At 40.3% G+C, this 20,238-nt stretch overlaps 1 protein-coding gene across 3 annotated transcripts in view; it reads right to left on the bottom strand.

Moving 5' to 3' along the window:
* Positions 1-756: 756 nt before the first annotated feature.
* Positions 757-20,238, bottom strand: part of AGPAT5 (1-acylglycerol-3-phosphate O-acyltransferase 5) — a 60,658-nt gene continuing 41,176 nt past the window's right edge. For all 3 annotated transcript variants that reach the window (XM_017514373.2, XM_017514374.2, XM_037733418.1), the window contains 3 exons: positions 16,271-16,429; positions 3,041-3,164; positions 757-1,101 (listed from right to left, as the gene is read on the bottom strand). In XM_017514373.2, coding sequence (XP_017369862.1) covers positions 876-1,101; positions 3,041-3,164; positions 16,271-16,429 — 509 coding nt within the window. In that variant the 3' untranslated portion in view covers positions 757-875. The remainder of the gene's footprint in view (positions 1,102-3,040; positions 3,165-16,270; positions 16,430-20,238) is intronic.

Genomic DNA, 20,238 nt, shown 5'->3' with positions numbered 1-20,238 from the left:
AGCTAATAATGCAATACAATAAAATCATGTGCTAAACAGAGCTTTTTCCCCATGAATATTTTTTACCCTTTCCGTTTAACATCTTGACACCTCTTTTTTTTTTTTTTTGAGACAGAGTTTCACTCTTGTTGCCTAGGCTGGAGTGCAATGGCACGATCTTGGCTCACCGCAACCTCCGTCTCCCAAGTTCAAGCAATTCTCCTGTCTCAGCTTTCCAAGTAGCTGGGATTATAGGCATGTGCCACAAAGCCCAGCTGATTTTGTATTTTTAGTAGAGACAGGGTTTCTACATGTTGGTCAGGCTGGTCTTGAACTCCCGACCTCAGGTGATCTGCCCGACTTGGCCTCCCAAAGCCCTGAGATTACAGGCATGAGGCACTGCACCCAGCTGACACTTCTTAAATACAGTTTCTTTCACTGACTTGTAGAAATTAAGCAAAACATGAAATATTACCTAGCTGCAAGATACTAAGTACTTTAGTATAAGAGTTTGGAGCTGTCAAATGGTAATAAATTGAAAATAACAGTGAAATATGCTGCTAATTAATGCTCAAAAATGCAGCCATCTGACTTACAAAATATACAATCCTCCTAGGCTTCTGAAGTTGTCATTAGTGCATGGGAAATTGAAAGAGCAGGAGGAACTCCATTTAGCTTTTACCCTTCCAGCAGCCCTAGTGCTAAAGTTGTATCACCATGTTTGTTTGCTCAAAACCATTGCATATCAGCTTTCGTCACAAATTCTATTTTACGAGGTTCAACCAACAAGGCTTTATTTACACTCCTTATTAAATTCAGGAAACAATTTGATGTCACGTGCAGCTGCCAAAAATAGGCAATGCAGCACATCCCACTGTCTGAAGACAGCTACTTGTTTATGGTTTAATAGTAACCCACAGGCAGCCAAGTAGGGTTCCATATATCCACGTGTTCACATACAGCTTCCTTCCAGCCTCGGTCATAAGCATGCCTGTAGTCAAACCACTTAAGATCAACATTGACGGTAAAGTCTTCTTGATACTTAATTTGGAATGAACACTTTTCCCAGGAAATCTGTTTCGTCTTTCTGGATCTGGTGACTCATAAAATTCTATAAGCATCCTATGGCCAGAATGAAAAAAGTTTATATTTTAGTCACTTCAGTATTTCAATTAAAAAAATATCAATTAGGTAGCTATTACATGCTGGAAAAGTTACGCAGGTCCTTGGAAAATAACGATGGATAAGAAAACATCCAGAAACTTGGTTTAATAGAAGTTTCTAGTCTTTCAAAATATCTTTAATATGCTCTATGATTAGCATATATGAATTATATATATAATATTTCAACAGCCATTTTATGAGGATGCTCTTTGTTTTTTAAACTTTTGATCTATAAAGTTTTGCAGTGACCTAACCCACAAATGGCTAACAACCTGTTGCAGCTTCTCCTCCTTTTTACATAGAGCTCCTATTCCACCAGAAGTCAAAGACAGAACCAGCAGTTCTCAGCTGTCTGTCTGTATCTATGGGCGGCCGGTCCAAGGATACCCAGCAGATACCAAGATCAAAGGATGCTTAAGTCCCTGATACATGAATAAAATGGCATAGTATTTGAGTAAACACATGCGCATCCTCCCAAGTCCTCTTTTTTGAGACAGGGTCTCGCTCTGTTGCCCAGGCTGGGGTGTGGCACAATGATGACGCACTGCAGTCTCAACCTCCCAGGCTCAAGTGGTCCTCCCACCTCGGCCTCCTGAGTAGCTGGGACTACAGGTGCCCACTTGGCTAATTTTTGTATTTTCTGTAAAGACAGGGTTTTGCCCTGTTGCCCAGGCTGGTCTCGAGCTTCTGGACTCAAGCAGTTTGCCCACCTTAGCCTCCCAAAGTGCTGGGATTACAGGCATGAGCCACCACACCCAGCTCCCTTCTTTTCTGAATATTTTTGACCTGTGCTTGGTTGAATCCATGAATGTGGAATCCATGGATACGGACTGCTTACTGCACCTGGAGTGTCTCAAAGAAGCCTTTCTTCCCATGGAATTATAAAGGCAGATAAAAGAAGGAAAACAACATAGTCAATTCATTTTCCCATCTTACATAAAATCTGTAAAGTTATAGCAGCAGAACATACCCAACATAATCATCTAAAACACAAACATACAGAAAGGGAACATGCTTCTATTGCTTTATAAATCACATTCCCTAGCGATAGTCGTTGTATTAAAATGTTCAGACTCACTCTAAATACTTATAAATACTTATAAAATAAGTAGGACGTTAAATACATTAGTCTTTTTTCTGAAAACACATTTTCATGTCGATACATGTCGATCTTACTTTTAAATTTCTTCCATGGACAAAGAGGTCCCGAATGGCTGGCTTAATAACAATTATGTACAGTTGAGAGTCAATGAAAATAGAAACTTAAAATTTCATGGTTAACCTATTATACTTTTAATAATTCTCACCCAGTAAGGTTCACCCAGGAAGGTTAATTTAAAACATTTTACTGTAAAACAAGGAAAAGAAGAACAATGATATTTTCTTGAGAAGAAAATATGTTAAGAGAATAAAACAATTGGCTACAATTGTGGAATATAATTAATCACAGAAGACATTTTAGATATAACACTGTCAACTGCTCCTTCTTTCTGCAATAAATCTAACAGCATCATGTCCACCCGTACATCAGCACAGTCCTCTGCCCCACCCTGGCCCAGCAGATGGTCCTCACACGGTACCACCACTTTATCTGACTTGAGAGGTAGATCCAGGCATCTGATACTGGAGAGCTTCTTTGTGTGTGTTGTTGTTTTTAATTTAATTTTATATGTTATCACATAGTATTGTCCAAGAAACACTATCAATGAAAGCAGATGGGCCCACTGTCATGAGTCCTTTTACAGTGATTTGCGTAAGTAAAGTTTAAAACAGGATCAGATATGCCTATGATTTGACTTGAATTTATAAAACGCATTCTTATTGGTTTCAAATGGTTGACTAAACTGAAATCTAGTTGAACCAAAGTTTCTGAAGGGCTGGAGCCGCTGTTACTCACTTGTCTTTGATTTCGAAACGTTCATGCAGCCATCTCCTCATATGTTCTTGTTCTTCCGGGACATCTTTTTTGTCGATACGATCAATGTGAATATGAATTTTTGGAGACTCTTTGCAGAGAAATTCTAACAAAGAACAAAAATATTTCATTTTTTATTATTTTAGAACTCATGGTCATATAAAGTAACATAATGAAAATAAGGTAATGGGACAAAAAAGTTGTAAAATGAAGAAAAAGATTCCTTAGCAAAAATAAGTAAAAGTTAAAAAAATAGGGATTATAAGCTGCTGGTTGGGTTTTCAAGCTGAAGTCGAGGAGCATGTTATCATTTCTAAGTCGACTACAATGACATAAGTCATTTAGCTAAATCAACAGTACCAAATGTTATTTTTCACCTGACAACTTTTAGTGCTGTAGGCATCCCAGGAACAGGAAGCTGGATCCTCCTCTAAGTCCATCCCCACATTTCTGCAGGGATCCCCAAATGCCTACCACCACCAGCACCCATCTTAGTGTATCGCCTGTCACAGTGACTGCTGCTTCCCCACCAGACTGTGAGTTCCACAGGGGCTGAGAGGAAGCCGGTCTGGTTCACGATGGCACTTCCTGACCTGGCACACAGCTGGGCACTCACAGGCGCCTGACAGGCCTCAATCCCTCGCTCCTCACCTGACACACAGCTTCTTGTCGCTCACTGCTACACAGCCACAACAAAGTTGGGGGAGCAACTGCCCCTCCTAACTTGGCCATTGGTTTCTAATCATTGCCACGCCTTGCTTTCCTGATACTTGCCATATCTTAACATAGCATATAATTGGTAAAAGAACCAAAATTGTTACACGGATATGGCAAGCCCTGTAAACAACTGTAGTTCTTAAGACTTGATAATTTGAAAAAAGGAGATAGTCTTTTTCAACCTTGGTTGCACAAGGGATGAGGCTATATTACTTATTTCAAGAAAGAACTTTGAGCCTAGAAATTCCCTTCTTGTAAGTGACTCTCTGTGGAAAGGTAAGAATGTTAACATATTTAAGTTCCTTGGAGAACAACAAAATATTCCTAAGATTTAAAAGCAGACTAAGGTGGGAGGTATGCTGAGAGGGAGGCTGAGACCTTTTACTTCAAATTGAAAATGTGTTCAAAGACGCGTTCTGAGAAATGATGAATACTACACTCCACCGTCTGAAGACGACTTGTCCTTGCTCTTTCAAACCCACACACTTCCGCTTTTTGCTAAGTAGTTTCTGCAACTGCTCTTCCTGACTTCAGTGTCAAGCTCATAGTAACATGCAGCATTTCGATGATCAAAAATATCCGGTATTCTTACATGCTTCCAGGAGTGACCTGGCTTTAATAATACATGTGCGAAACACTAAAAGAAGATTTTCATTTTTCAGTATTTTTGTCTTAATTTTCCTACAGTACTATCATCTGAATAATCAAAGAACTGCTTAAAAAGTACCGTAAGCAGCAGAACTGTGCCCTGGGTAAGCAGCCTGGGTCTTCACTTCTGTGGTGACACCGGGCAGCTCTGCCGGCCTCTCTGTGCTAAGTGTCCAAGCTTCTAAGGTACGGATGATGATGATAATGGCACTATTTGACAGGGTCATAGAGGAAGATGTCGGGCACCTGCAGGAGTGCCTGGCACACACTATGTACTGTGTGTGAGCTATTACAGTGTTTTGGCATATTACTTCTCACCCTGTCTTATTTCTATTTCTGATACACAAAAAGACAGATTCCAACACTAATTTTCCTACCTTGACTGAGCTATCTAACTCTCCACCTCAACATTTCCATAAGCAATATTTAGTCAACACTGCAGTTACCCGTTATTTCACGTGCTGGCATACAGACTGTAAGGAAGATGTAGCACACTGCATTTCGAACTACAAACAGAAGGCTGTGCGGAGTAATGTGCTCAGGACATGGCCGTGCCTCGACTAAGACATCAGCTGTGGAAGAAGAGGCACTGATGCTGTGAGGAAAGGACTCTGAAATTTCCATGGGTCCCTTTGTTTCTCCTAAAGCTTATATGTGCTTTGGCATTTACAGCATGCTTTTGGGTATATTAATTATTTCATTAGATCTCTGTAATTCTACATAGGCAAGGGCTATTATGATCTCCTTGTAAGATGAGGAAACTAAGTCTCAGAGAGCACTGAGGTCCAGCGTAGTTAGGGTGGATCTATAACAGCCAAGTCCCCAGGGTTCAGGACCCAGACAGGAACTATGAGAGGAGCATGTGACAAAGTGGAAAGCAGTTCAATGTCAATGCCATTGAGGAGGTTTTAATACTGAAGGCGGGAAACAGGTGGCATAGATACTTCCTACAGATTTAATAAAGGACTTATATATCCACATTTGCAAAAACTATTTTAGGTGAAGCATAGTTCATATCACAGGAGTCAAAATTACCCTATAGTACTTTAGGGAATCTAGGAAAAAATACTGTAAGGTCTAATTGTTTTTCTACCTATAAATCTCTAGTAGAGCACTAAAGTACATTGATATGCCTGGGCAATACAGCAAGTCTTCCAAGTGTTCACACAGGTCACAGGTCTACTTGTTGGAGAAACCAAGCCCCATTTGCCCTGAAGGCAACACAAAGAAAGTGGGAGTGGAGGCGGCCTCTGGCACACTCAGCCCTCCCACACCACAGCCCACTGAGAACCTGCCCCCTTTTCTTCTGAAAAAAACAGGACCCACATCTAACAGGATGAAGCTGGGTAGATAACTGTTGTTAGTTCACATCAATGAACACTATATAGTCTTTTTTTAAAAAAAAGTTTTGGAAGTGTATATACTGACATGTACAGTTGTTCATTACACACAAGAACATGTGAAGAACAGAAGATACACAAACACACATACACACCATCTCATCTTTAAAAAAAATACATAAAGGCACATACTCTATCCAACATATAGACATTATAAAAAAGGATTTAAAGGAAAATATCAAGACTGTTAACTGGGGTTGCATCTGGACAGGTGAACTTGTCAAGTTTTTTCTTTTCTCTTTTGGGTTATCTGTAATCCCCCCTTTCCTGACCCATATTTTTAAATATAAAAATATTACTAGAAATGGAAAATATATATTTTATAATATGAAAATATTGATAGAAAAAATTAGCATCATATAGAATACTTAATAGATTATCAAATGTTGTCCTTAAGCACACAATTTATTACCGTACACTCGCCACTTCAGAAATGGGATTTTTTTTTTAAATATATATTTTATTGTGTTTTAGGTTTTGGGATACATGTAAAGAACATGCAAGATTGTTGCATAGGTACATACACGGCACTGTGGTTTGCTGCCTTCCTCCCCATCACTTATATCTGGCATTTCTCCCCATGTTATCCTTCCCAACTCCCCCATCTCCCACTGTCCCTCCCCTAGTTCCCCCAACAGACTGCAGTGTGTGAGGCTCCCCTCCCTGTGTCCATGTGTTCTCATTGTTCAACACCTGTTTATGAGTGAGAACATGTGGTGTTTGATTTTCTGTTCTTGTGTCAGTTTTCTGAGAATGATGGTTTCCAGGTTCATGCCTGTCCCTACAAAGGACACAAACTCATTGTTTTTTTTATGGCTGCACAGTATTCCATGGTGTGTATGTGCCACGTTTTCCCTGTCCAGTCTATCATCAATGGGCACTGTCCAGTTCCAAGTCTTTGCTATTGTAAACAGGGCTGCAATGAACATTTGTGTGCATGTGTCCTTACAAAAGAACAATTTATAATCCTTTGGATATATACCCAGTAATGGGATTGCTGCGTCAAATGGAATTTCTATTTCTAGGTCCTTGAGGAATCGCCACACTGTCTTCTACAATAGTTGAACTAATTTACACTCCCACCAACAGTGTAAAAGTGTTCCTATTTCTCCACATCCTCTCCAACATCTGTTGTCTCCAGATTTTTTAATGATCGTCATTCTAACTGGCGTGAGATGGTATCTCAGTGTGGTTTTGATTTGCATTTCTCTAATGACCAGTGATGATGAGCATTTTTTCACATGGTTGTTGGCCTCATATATGTCTTGTTTTGAAAAGTGTCTGAACTATCACCTACTTTTGAATAGATTAGTTTGTTTTTATTGTAAATCTGTTTTAGTTCTTTGTAGATTCTGGATATTAGCCCTTTGTCAAATGGGTAGAATGCAAAAAGTTTTTCCATTCTGTTGGTTGCCGGTTCACTCTAATGATTGTTTCTTTTGCTGTGCAGAAGCTCTGGAGTTTAATTAGTTCCCATTTGTCTATTTTGGCTTTTGATACCAATGCTTTTCGTGTTTCAGTCATGAAGTCCTTGCCTGTGCCTATGTCCTGAATGGTTTTGCCTAGGTTTTCTTCTAGGGTTTATATGGTGTTAGGTCTTATGTTTAAGTCTTTAATCCATCTGGAGTTAATTTTAGTGTAAGGTGTCAGGAAGGGGGCCAGTTTCTGCTTTCTGCACTTGGCTAGCCAGTTTTCCCAACACCATTTATTGAACAGGGAATCCTTTCCCCATTGCTTGTTTTTGTCAGGTTTGTCAAAGATCAGATGGTTGTAGATGTGTGGCATTGCCTCCGAGGCCTCTGTTCTGTTCCATTGGTCTATATCTCTGTTTTGGTACCAGTACCATGCTGTTTTCATTACTGTAAACTTGTAGTATAGTTTGAAGTCAGGCAGTGTAATGCCTCCAGCTTCGTTCTTTTTGCTTAGAATTAACTTGGCTATGCAGGCTCTCTTTTGTTTCCATATGAAGTTTAAGGTGGTTTTTTCCTGTTCTGTGAAGAATGTCATTGGTAGCTTGATGGGGACAGCATTGAATCTATATATTACTTTGGGCAGTATGGGCCATTTTCATGATATTGATTCTTCCTAACCATGAGCATGGAATATTCTCCATCTGTTTATATCCTCTCTTATTTTGTTGAGCAGTGGTTTGTAGTTCTCCTTGAAGAGTTCCTTTACATTCTTTGTTGTATTCCTAGGTATTTTATTCTCTTTGTAGCAATTGTGAATGGCAGTTCGTTCATGATTTGGCTCTCTTTAAGTCTGTTATTGGTATATAGTAATGCTTGTGATTTTTGCGTATTGGTTTTGTATCCTGAGACTTTGCTTATCAGTTTCAGGAGATTTTGGGCAGAGACGATAGGGTCTTCTAAATATACAATCATGTCATCTGCAAATAGAGACAATTTGACTTCCTCCTTTCCTAACTGAATATCCTTTATTTCTTTTTCTTGCCTGATTGATCTGGCTAGAACTTCCATTACTATATTGAATAGGAGTGGTAGGAGAGGGCATCCTTGTCTAGTGCCAGATTTCAAAGGAAATGCTTCCAGTTTTTACTCATTCAATATGATATTGGCTGTGGGTCTGTCATAAATAGCTTTTATTTTGAGATACGTCAGATCAATACCTAGTTTATTGAGAGTTTTTAGCATAAATGGCTGTTGAATTCTGTCAAAGGTCTTCTCTGCATCTATTGAGATAATCAAGAGGTTTTTGTCTTTGATTGTGTTTATGTGGTGAATTATGTTTATAGACTTGCATATGTTGAAGCATCCTTGCATCCCCGAGATGAAGCCTACTTGATCGTGATGGATAAGCTTTTTGATGTGCTGTTGCAATTGGTTTGCCAGTATTTTATTGAAGATTTTTGCGTCTATGTTCATCACGGATATTGGCCTGAAGTTTTCTTTTCTTGTTGAGTCTCTGCCGGGTTTTGGTATCAGGATGATGTTGGTCTCATAAAATGATTTGGGAAGGATTCCCTCTTTTTGTATTCTTTGGAATAGTTTCAGAAGGAGTGGTACCAGCTCCTCTTTGTATGTCTGGTAGAATTTGGCTGTGAACCCATCTGGACCTGGGCTTTTACTGGTGGGTAGGCTATTAATTGCTGCCTCAACTTCAGCCCTTGTTGTTATTGGTCTATTCAGGGTTTTGACTTCTTCCTGGTTTAGGTCTGGGAGGAGGCAAGTGTCCAGGAATTTATCCATTTCTTCCAGGTTTACTGGTTTATGTGCATAGCGTTGTTTGTAGTAATCTCTGATAGCGGTTTATATTTCTGTAGAATCTGTGGTGATATCCCCTTTATCGTTTTTTATTGCATCTATTTGATTATTCTCTCTTTTCTTTTTTATTAATCTGGCTAGTGGTCTATTTTGTTGATCTTTTCGAAAAACCAGCTCCTGGATTTATTGATTTTTTTGAAGTTTTTTTTTAATGTCTCTATCTCCTTCAGTTCTGCTCTGATCTTAGTTATTTCTTGCCTTCTGCTAGGTTTTGAGTTTTTTTTTATCTTGCTCCTCTAGCTCTTTCAGTTTTGATAAGGTGTCAATTTTAGATCTTTCCTTGCTTCTCATGTGGGCATTTATTGTTATATATTTTCCTCTAGACACTGCTTTAAATGTGTCCCAGAGATTCTGGTATGTTGTGTCTTCGTTCTGACTGGTTTTGAAGAACATCTTTATATCTGCCTTCATTTTATTGTTTATCCAGTCAACATTCAAGAGCCAGTTGTTCAGTCTCCATGAATTTGTGCGGTTCTGAGTTAGTTTCTGAATTCTGAGTTCTAACTTGATTGCACTGTGGTCTGAGAGACTGTTAAGATTTCTCTTCTTTTGCATTTGCTGAGGAGTGATTTACTTCTGATTATGTGGTCAATTTTAGAGTAGGCGTGATGTGCTGAGAAAAATGTACATTCTCTGGATTTGGGGTGAAGAGTTCTGTAAATGTCTATTAGGTTTGCTTGGTCCAGGTCTGAGTTCAAGTCCTAGATATTCTTGCTAATTTTCTGTCTCGTTGATCTGTCTATATTGACAGTGGAGTGTTAAAAGTCTCCCACAATTACTGTGTGGGAGTCTAAGTCTCTTTGTAAGTCATTAAGAACTTGCTTTATGTATCTGGGTGCTCCTGTATTGGGTGCCTATATATTTAGGATCGTTAGCTCTTCTTGTTGCATTGATCCTTTTACCATTATTTAATGTCCTTCTTTGTCTCTTTTGATCTTTGTTGGTTTAAAGCCTATTTTATCAGAGACTAGGATTGCAACTCCTTTTTTTTTTTCCTTTCTCTCCATTTGCTTGGTAAATCTTCCTCCATCCCTTTATTTTGAGCCTTTGTGTATCCTTGCATGTGAGATGGGTTTACTGGTTACAGCACACTGATGGGTTTTGGCTTTTTATCCAATTTGCCAGTCTGTGTCTTTTGATTGGGGCATTTAGTTCATTTATATTTAGGGTTAATATTGTTATGTGTGATTTTGTTCCTGCCATTTTGATGCTAGCTGATTGTTCTGCCTGTTAGTTGATGCAGTTTCTTTGTTGTGTGTGTGCTCTTTACCATTTGGCACATTTTTGGAGTAGCTGGTACTGGTTGTCCCTTTCTATGTTTAGTGCTTCTTTCAGGAGCGCTTGTAAAGCAGGCCTGGTGGTTATGAAATCTCTGAGTAATTGCTTGTTTGTAAAGGATTTTATTTCTCCTTTGCTTATGAAACTTAGTTTGTCTAGATATGAAATTCTAGGTTGAAAGTTCTTTTCTTTAAGGATGTTGCATATTGGCCCCCACTCTCTTCTGGCTTGTAGGGTTTCTGCAGAGAGATCCACTGTGAGTCTGCTGGGCTTCCCTTTGTGGATAATCTGACCGTTCTCTCCGGCTGCCCTTAGCATTTTCTCCTTGATTTCAACCCTGGTAAATCTGACAATTATGTGCCTTGGGGTTGCTCTTCTTGAGGAATATCTTTGTGGTGTTCTTTGTATTTCCTGGACTTGAATATTGGCCTGCCTTGCTAGGTTGGGGAAGTTTTCCTGAATAATATCCTGAAGAGTGTTTTCCAGCTTGGATTCATTCTCTCCATCACATTCAGGTACACCTATCAAATGTAGATTAAATCTTTTCACATAATCCCATATTTCTTGGAGGCTTTGTTCATTTCTTTTTAGTCTTTTCTCTAATCTTGCCTTCTCGTTTTATTTCATTGATCTTTGACCTCTGATATCTTTTCTTCTGCTTGGTGAATTCAGCTGTTGATTCTTGTGTATGGTTTGCAAAGTTCTTGTGGTGTGTTTTTCAGCTCTATCAATTCATTTATGTTCCTCTCTAAGCTGTTTATTCTTGTTAGTATTTAATCAAACCTTTTTTCAAAGTTCTTAGTTTCTTTGCATTGGGTTAGAACATGTTCTTTTAGATCAGAGAAGTTTCTTATTACTCACCTTCTGAAGCCTGTTTCTATAACTTCATCAGACTCATTTTCCATCCAGCCTTGTTCCCTTGCTGGTGAGGAGTTGTGATTCCTTGGAGGAGGAGAGAGGCATTCTGGTTTTGGGTATTTTCATCCTTTTTGCTCTGGTTTCTTCCCATCTTTGTGGATTTATTTACCTGTGATCTTTGTAGTTGGTGACTTTCAGATGGGGTCTCTGAGTAGACATCCTGTTTGTTGATGATGAAGTTATTTCTTTCTGTTTCTTAGTTTTCCTTCTAATAGTCAGGCCCCTCTGCTATGGGACTGCTGGAGGGCCACTCCAGATCCTGCTTGCCTGGGGATCACCTGCAGCAGCTGCAGAACAGTAAGGGTTGTTGCCAGTTTCTTCTTCTGCTATCTTTGTTCCAGAAGGATACCCGCCAGGTGTCAGCATGAGCTCTCCTTTATGAGGTGACTCTTTGGATACATGGGGGTCAGGGAGATGCTTGAGGAGACAGTCTGTCCTTTATAGGAGCTCAACTGCTGAGCTGTGAGCTCCGTTGTACCATTCAGAGCTGTTGGGCAGGTATGTTTAAGTCTGCTGCAGCAGAACTCATAACCGCCTTTTTTTCCCCACGTGCTCTGTCCCAGGAAGGTATGGCTTTATTTATAAGTTTCTGTCACACTGCTGCCTTTTTTCAGGGATGCCCTGCCCAGCTAGGAGGCAGCCTAGTCACAGTCTGCAAGCAGAGGCATTGCTGAGGCTCCGCCCAGCTGCCCTGTGAACTTCCCTGCAGTCCTGTTTATAGGGGTATAGTTAGAACTGTCTCGGCAATGGCGGCCCACCTCTGTAATGGCGGACTCTCTCGGTGATGGCAGGCTGCCTTGCTAGTGGTGGACTACCTCTCTTCATCCCACAGAGCTAGACCGTCCTGGGTTCAGCTGTGCTTGCTGTGAAACTCTCCAGAGTGTTTCAGATTGCTGGTCTTTGTGGGGGGTAGGACTGGCTGAGCCTGATCACCTGGCTCCCTGCCTCAGACCCCTTTGTCTTCAGTTGAAGGGGTGACTCTGTCTCCCAGGCATTCCAGTCACCAGTTGAAATGGTGCCCGGATTTGTGTGAGTTCTTGTGTGGAGACCCACTGAGCTGGCTGAAATAGCTGTGCTGGAGACTCGTGGCGCTTTTTCATCCGGGAATCTCTTGGCCTGGCTCCCTGTTTCAGTGCCCTTTTTATCAGTTGAATGGGTGACTCTGTCTCCCAGGTGTTCCAGTCTCGCCTGTTGAAAAAGTACCTGGATCTGTATGAGTTTCTGTGTGGAGACCGACTACACTGGCCGAAACAGTCGTGCTGTAGACCCGTCACGCTCCTCCACCTGGGGAAATCTCCTGGGCTATAGGCAATAAAAATCTGTCTGAAAATGCGGTGACCACTCCCCCTCCGCACTGTTGCTGGGAGCTGCAATCCAGACATGCTCCTACTCCGCCATCTTAGATGGGGCCAGAAATGGGATTTTTAAAAAAATCAGTAGTAATCTAACTACCCTGTCTCATGTCTGCCACAATGACATCTTTCAGGATGACAAGAACCAGTGAACCATGATAGAATGCTCAAGTGGGCTTTGATTTATACCTCCTTTAAAATGAAACTTACACCATAAAATGGGAAGGACAAGGGACACTATTGGCTGCCTATCTCTTGAATGTGAGGCCACATTAAGGTGACCGCAAGAATTCCTATGGAGTTTGTCAGCACTGCAGCTCCTCCAGCTTCCCAGCTCTCACCTGCACTGCATCCTGGCAGCAGCGTGGAGTGCAATAGAGGTCCTGCATGTCCAACAGCCACTGCAGCTAATTCCCCCAGAATGCTTTGAGAAACACGAGGCCAGGGCATATCAACAACCTGGCAGCTTTGTGAAAAAAATTATTTCTTAATTGCACCATAAACTGTGCATATTAAATAGCTCACTATGTATAGAGATAATATTTAATACTAATGAAATCTGGCTGCAAAGTACTTACAATATTCCAAGTTACAGAATTTTATTGCTAACACAACATATCAGATTTCATATAAAGTGTCTCTTACTCTATAGATTATAATCAGACCAGAACACCCATCAATTCATATAAACAACTGAAAGCAGGGCTGAGCCAATGACAGAAAACAAAAAACAATGAAAGCAGGGTTTTTCAAGCTACTGGTTAAAAGCAACACACTAGAAGGAAAAACGTGTTACGATTATGTCTTATGCGCACAGGTATACGTGTAGAATAGTGTCTCAGAAGTGGGAATGCTAAACCTAAACTGTGAATGCATTTGTACATCTGAGACATTTCCAAAGCAACTTCTGCAGAGGTTATACCATATTACACTCCTAACTGCAAAGTTACAAAGATGCCTGTTAATACTTTAATCTCACCCACTGAGCCTATGAGCAAACCTTGGGATGTTTCCCAGTCTAATGGATTAAAAAACAAAGGTATCTCCTGCAGTTTTAATTCGCACTTATCTTATTCTGAATGCGGCTAAACATTTTTTGTGAAATGTCTTTTCTCATCCTTTACCCATTTTTTTCAAGTCATCAGTCATCTTCTTATCAATTTGTACGTGCACTTTATACATGAAGGAAATGACCCCTTTTCTATTATCTAAGCTGGAAATATTTTCCTAGTTTGTCTTTCAGTCCTGATTTTACTCTAGTTTATTTTTCCTTAAATTCAGAAACACTTTATCCTTAATTGACTGAAGTGATAAGATTTTATTTTCTATATGGTAGCTAGGTGTGACAGAAAGGTCAACCTTTCAAAAGGACAGACACTTTGTAATGAATACACATAGGCAGTGACCACCCCAAAGCGACAGTCAGCTCACATGTAGCAGAGGAGAAGCAAGGCAGTGGGAGGTTGGAAGCAGGCAATGAAACTCAAAGAGGGTTTTTGCTTCCTCAAGGCACTTGCGATACAGCTGGGAAGAGAGGGACTGAGCCCTGTGCTAAGTGCTGGCACTTAGCACATGCAGTCAGTGCCACCACAGTGCTGTGAGGGCAGGGCAGGAGAATGCACAGCGCCAGTGCTATGCTGGGAAAGGCAGCACCTGACACTCTGAGGGAACAGCAGGCTTGGGTGAGGGCAACAAAAGTCTTTGACTACAGCATATGCATGGGGCGTAGGAGGACTCTGTCAGCCAGGTTCACCACAGCTGAGGCTTCAGGAAGCCAAGGCAAGGCCAAGCTCAGGGCTGAAATCAGTCCTTGGACAGCAGGCTACAGAGGCTGGCATTCCCCTTGAACTCTGCTAAATCGAGGAGTTCTTAGACAGGAGGGGACATGATAAGAGTAGCAGCATTTAAACAAGGTTATCATGGGAAGTCTAATATTTGCCCTTGCCAGGATTTACTAGATTGAAGGGTTTCCAATAGGCCACAAACTTCTAAGAAACTTCTACATGACTTGTACATGTAGATATTTGATCAATATATATCAAATGAATATTGATTTTTAAAAAAAAGGCAAATGTGAGTGCTTTCTAAAGTCTGTTTTTCATTGGTTATAATCACTTGTTTAATCTTATTTTGTTTAATAAACTAATGACAACTTTGCTAAATAATTGTCTGTTTTCAAATGTAAAAATAGGTAAATAACTCCTTTGATAGTTTAAAAGAGAAAAATATTAAAATGCCACCTTTTCTAAGAAAGGACGGTAGAATAAGAATACATACTTAAATTTGCACATACAATGCACAACAAATTAAGAAAAGTGATTACGCTAGGAAGGAGAAGGGAAGGCCAGGTGGCAGGGTGGAAAGCAAGGAAGACATTTCACTGTGTACTTTGTAGTTTTCATGCTTCAACTGATGCATTATGTATTCCAAAAGTTTACACTTAAAATGAAAAATACCTTAGCTTCCTACTTTACAGTTACTCTGTGTTATACACAATTATGAGAGCAATCATCTTTCAGATATAACTATGTCAGATTTTTTTTCCATTCACCATAACTGATTTTATGTTAGCTAGCCCCCGGGCCTCACTCCTCTAGCCTCACTCCCTAACTTTCTATGGTAGGCAGCTGCTCTCTCTTTCTCTGAGAGCTTTTCTTCTAAAACCTGAGTGAGCCTCATCTTATCATTATTTAAGATTGATCTTTCTGTCACACCCAGAGTAATCATTTTACAACTATGCTCTCACTGCACTTGGAAAGCTCCCTGATATCCAAAGAATACACACAGTGTTAGATAATGTAATCATGCACAGTGCTACATCTAGAAGGCCTATGTGTAAGGTTGGGAAGAATAATTTCTATCCTTGCTCACTTCCGAATGATTTAATAGTGTCTACTTTCATAAATGTTTCATTGTAGCTAAAAATATTATTCCATAAAATTTCCAAGGCACATCAACTTCAGAGGAATGCCTCAGGAGAGGGTTTACAAAATATGAGCCACCAAAACGTGCTGGTGGCTCATATTTTGGGCATCTGCCTTCAGTAGACCCTACTGATACAAGCACACTGACAGGCATGTTAGCTTAACCCCAAACAGCTGACGAGGTATAAATACAAAACTCATAAAATTCTATTTTTTCCTGGTTATATCTAACAATAGCTCAAAGTTTCTTAAAACCCAGCATGTTAAAAAAAAAAAAAAAGTCACACTTAGCAGTATTTCTTCTTGTCACAACGACACCAAATGTCATAAATATTTTATGAAAAATACCGTGAAAAGGGCAGCACTGATAATAATGTGCACCTTGGTACTGCCGGGGATGTGCTCCTCATGCCTTCCTCTCCTTTATGGAGCTTTCCATTTGTATGGGTGAACTTTGGGTAGAAAGAGGCTGGATGAATGATAATTGATGAGTCCATAGGACTAATACGACAGCCAAGATAAGGAAATTTCAACTGTTACATCTTAATAACATCTTGAAAAATATACCTGGTAAATGTAATGAAGGAAAAAAGTACACTTAACTTACTGTGTAAAGCTGAATTAATTCTACATAAACACAGGCAGCGTATGTGTCACGTGGCAGGCATTTCAGGTGCACGAACACACTTACCCGTCATGGTCGGTGCCTCTCTTCGCTGCCCTCCATCGTCTTTCCCTTCGTAAACCACCGTAACATCATAAATTGCATCTAAATACTTCTTCATGCAATCAAAAGCAACGTGAGTTGCCTTTATCCGTGGTGTGAGCACGTATTTCAATACTGGAAGGCCTAGAGGAGAAGTCAATTCAGCGTGGCCATAATTTAGTTACAAAGCACCTCCACAATAAAATATATTAACTTTAACATCTAAATTATTTTAAAGTTTCCTCAAATAACACACCAGGATCAATTAATGCCATCAACCTCGTATCTTTAGAGCTTTAAGTTTAGAAAGCACTCACACTTGCCTTTTTTTGTTTAAATCAATATTCATTTGATATATATTGATCAAATATCTACATGTACAAGTCACTGTGTTAGAAATTTGTGGCCTATTGGAAACCCTTCAATCTAGTAAAGCCTGGCAATGGCAAATATTAGTATCCTCGCTTCTGGCCACTGAACAAAGGTGGTAGCATCTTGCCTACGGTTACTCAAGATTTCCCAGAAATAGTCACATGGCACATGGCCTCCTGTGTCCGGCTTCTTTCACTCGGCCTGGAGCCGAGGAGCATCTGTGCGGCTGCAGGTGCCGGTGCTGCATTCCTCTGTGCGGCCGAGTCATACTCACGGGCATTGGGGTTGCCTCCATACTTTGGCTACTATCAGTAACACTGCTATGAGCAAGCTTTTGTATCAACATAAGATTTCATTTCTCTTGGGTATATCTGCTGTATTTTTAAGTGTCTTTAGCTGGGGAACTACTGCAATTATCCAGAGCAAATTGCATTCATTAGGTTCCTACTAGGGTTAAGGATTTGTTCTTCTCTTCTTCCTATTACCTCCCTTTTCCTTGACTAAAATATTTACTGACAATTTAACAGAAAACAGTAGCTCTCAATAGGTGACATGAAAACAGACTACAAAAAGCTAGTCTAGATTTTCTACTGGCCCCTCTCCAGGGAAAGTAGCTGAGTACGGAAGAACGGCTATTACATGGTGGGACTGTCTCACACAACAATTTTTAAAATGCAGGGTGCTGTGGGAAAGAAAAAGATTCCCACAACCACACATCTGACTTCAGTCCCCAGGGCAGAAGCAGTTAAATTTATTCACAAACTTGTAACAAAAATCTCAACAGCATACCAAGCTGGGAAGCATCTATTTGTCAATTAAACTAGTTAACACTTCCTTCATTGCTACTGGAGCTCATCTAACTTGATCAAGTCCAAAGTTTGAAAACATCACTCTGTGGCATTCACTAAGAACAACTAGTTACTAACATCCAAGTAAGTTAGTAAGAAAATAAAGAAAGGCTAAAATCCAAGTAAGTTAGTAAGAAAATAAAGAAAGGCAGTATTTTTAAAACACACACAAAAATGAATTATCATTGAAAGTCTGAAAAAAAATAGCTTTGTGACCTGAATCATAGCCATTAATAATATGTAAACAAAACTAAAAAAAATTTTCTAATTAAGGAATATGCTGGGAATGGCTTTTATTATTCCAGACATTTTCTGTATCAAATTCTCTATATCAAATCCAAATCCTACAAAGTCCAGGTTTTAGTATCCAGCTCTTGAAAAGGAATAGCCAATGAAGATGAAGAAAAGCAAGGGGACTGTGGTGGTGACACAGGTGGCCCCAGAGGAAGACAGCTCAGGAAGAGCGAAGTGCTCAGCCGCATTTGCTGGAAGACACAGAAAGGCCCAGAACCTAGACGTGACTCCTGGGCACGATGGAGGGTCCATGATACCTTGATCAGTATTTTCAGTGCAGTGGTGGGAAGTGAAGTTTCACTATTGTGAAACTATAAACATGTAAGTTAGACGTTAATGAGGCAATAAAAAAACGTAAACAGCTATAGTACATGGTAGGCTGTCTTAAAAGAGAGAGAAGATGTTCTCAGAATGTAAAAATATTATTCATACTTCAAGGTTTTTAAATCACACATATCTGATTGGTGAAAGCTTCAGGACAAAGAGCATGCTGGAGATATGGCGAGGTGGAGGTGTGCAGCACACAACGAGGGGCAGAAGGACTCTTGAGCAAAGGTACAGAAGCAGGGACCCGGGAGACCTCTGGAGCACTTGTGCAGAGCAGGAGAGGCTAACAGTGACAAGCACACCAGGTCACACTGCTGCCAGCTTCAGAATAATAGGCTGAGGCACATCCGTTGATCTGTAGGAGTGCAAGGATTGGAGGCCAAAGAACAGACTGAATGTAGGTGCGAAGAGTAACAGTTCCAGCTTCAGAAAGAGTTTAGGACATTAGGTCATAAAGCAACAAAATGCTGAATTAGGACTGAAGCAGTGAAAACTGAAAAGATAAAATGTAATCAAGTTATGTTACAAACACCAAATATATACTGAACCAGCAACTGACTGAATGTGGTCTAAGGGAAAAGGAGAAAAAAATAACCAGGCTTCTGCTCTAGAAGGCATAGAGAAAGCCATGCCATAACTAGAAGGGGAATGAATGACCAGGAGGAAGACATGCAGAGCATGCCTATGTGCATGCACCTGTCACACAAAGAGAGAAGAGAGCGGGCAGGAGGCAGAGAAAGAAAGGGAACATGGAGCTGGGCGCAGTGGCACATGTATGTCTGTAGTCCAAACTACTTAGGGGAACTGCTTTAGCCTGGGAGTTGGTTGGGAGGGGAGAGAAGGAAGAGAAGGAGGGAAGAGAAGAAAGAAAGCAAGAGAGAACGAGTGAGGGAAGGAAGCAAGGGAGGGAGGGAGAGAAAGGAAAAGAAGCAAGGGAGAGAGAAAGGAAGAAAGAAGGGGAGAGAGATGAGTTCACATTGGGCACACTGAGCTGAGGTAATAAAACATTCTAGAAGGAGTTGGAAATATGGTCTGTAAAATGGCAAGAAACCAAAGATAAGCATGTGGAGATCATGTGAATGGATAAGACGACTGCAGTGATGGCAGTGGTTGAGAATAGTAAAGGGTAGAAGATGAAAAGGCCAGAAATACAGACTTAGGAAACATCCACATTAAAAAAAGATAAAAATAATAACAGGAAATAGGGCAAGTCAGGAAAAGAAGAAGAGAAAAGCCAATGTAATACAAAAACCAAGGAAAGAATGTTTAAAGGAAGAGAAGGTGATAGTTATCTTTATAAAGAAAAATTATATTCCATTGTTTATTTCTACAATAACTAAAAATTGTTTCCTGGTTATAAAATAAAGTTATACATAATGTCAGAAGTTACATGAAAGTTAACAAATATGACAACTGACACAAATGATAGGATGCTTCGGAGGTCACGGGTAAGTTAGAGGTGGGACACATTTCTGGAGAGTAGATGGAGTCAAATACAAGAAAGAAAGGAAAGAGTCCCAATCTTCTGTTTGCACAGCTGTAGACTCGGTTATGTCCGAATTGGACTACGTGCAAACTGGGGAGAAACCCCAGCAGAGAAGAAGGAAGATGACTGAGGCAATGATGGAGACGGCACAGATGGCGTCAAGAGCTTACAAACTGTTGAAGCCACCGTGTCTAAGAGGAAAATTTTTCTCCAAAGTTCTCTTCTTAGACATGTTAGATTCAGCAGTTTCTTCGAAAGAAATCCAAGTCAAGAGAGTCCACATTAAGATTTTGAAATCAAAAGGGATATTGGGTACACTCTTTCCAGAGAAACATAACTTTCTGAAGGCAAAAAATTCCTTGAATGTGAGGAGAAAAAAATCCATGAAACCATAAGAGGTAGTCAAAAGGAGAAAAATAAAAGAGCTGCTAAACACGGACTTGGCTCAGCTGAAATTAAATGGCATGGCTTGGCTGTAGAAGGCAGTCAGCATTACTTACGATGTTCTCCATTGAGGGAAGGGAGAAAACAAGCAGGGCTGCCAAGGGCTGAGGAAAGGTAGGGCAGGAACAGAACGGCTCAGCATCGGGATGGGCCGACCCCAGGACTTGGGCAAGCAAGAGCTG

This window comes from Cebus imitator, unplaced genomic scaffold, assembly GCF_001604975.1.
Source record: "Cebus imitator isolate Cc_AM_T3 unplaced genomic scaffold, Cebus_imitator-1.0 Scaffold523, whole genome shotgun sequence".
Classification (NCBI taxonomy): domain Eukaryota; kingdom Metazoa; phylum Chordata; class Mammalia; order Primates; family Cebidae; genus Cebus; species Cebus imitator.
This window is presented reverse-complemented; position numbering and strand designations above follow the sequence as displayed.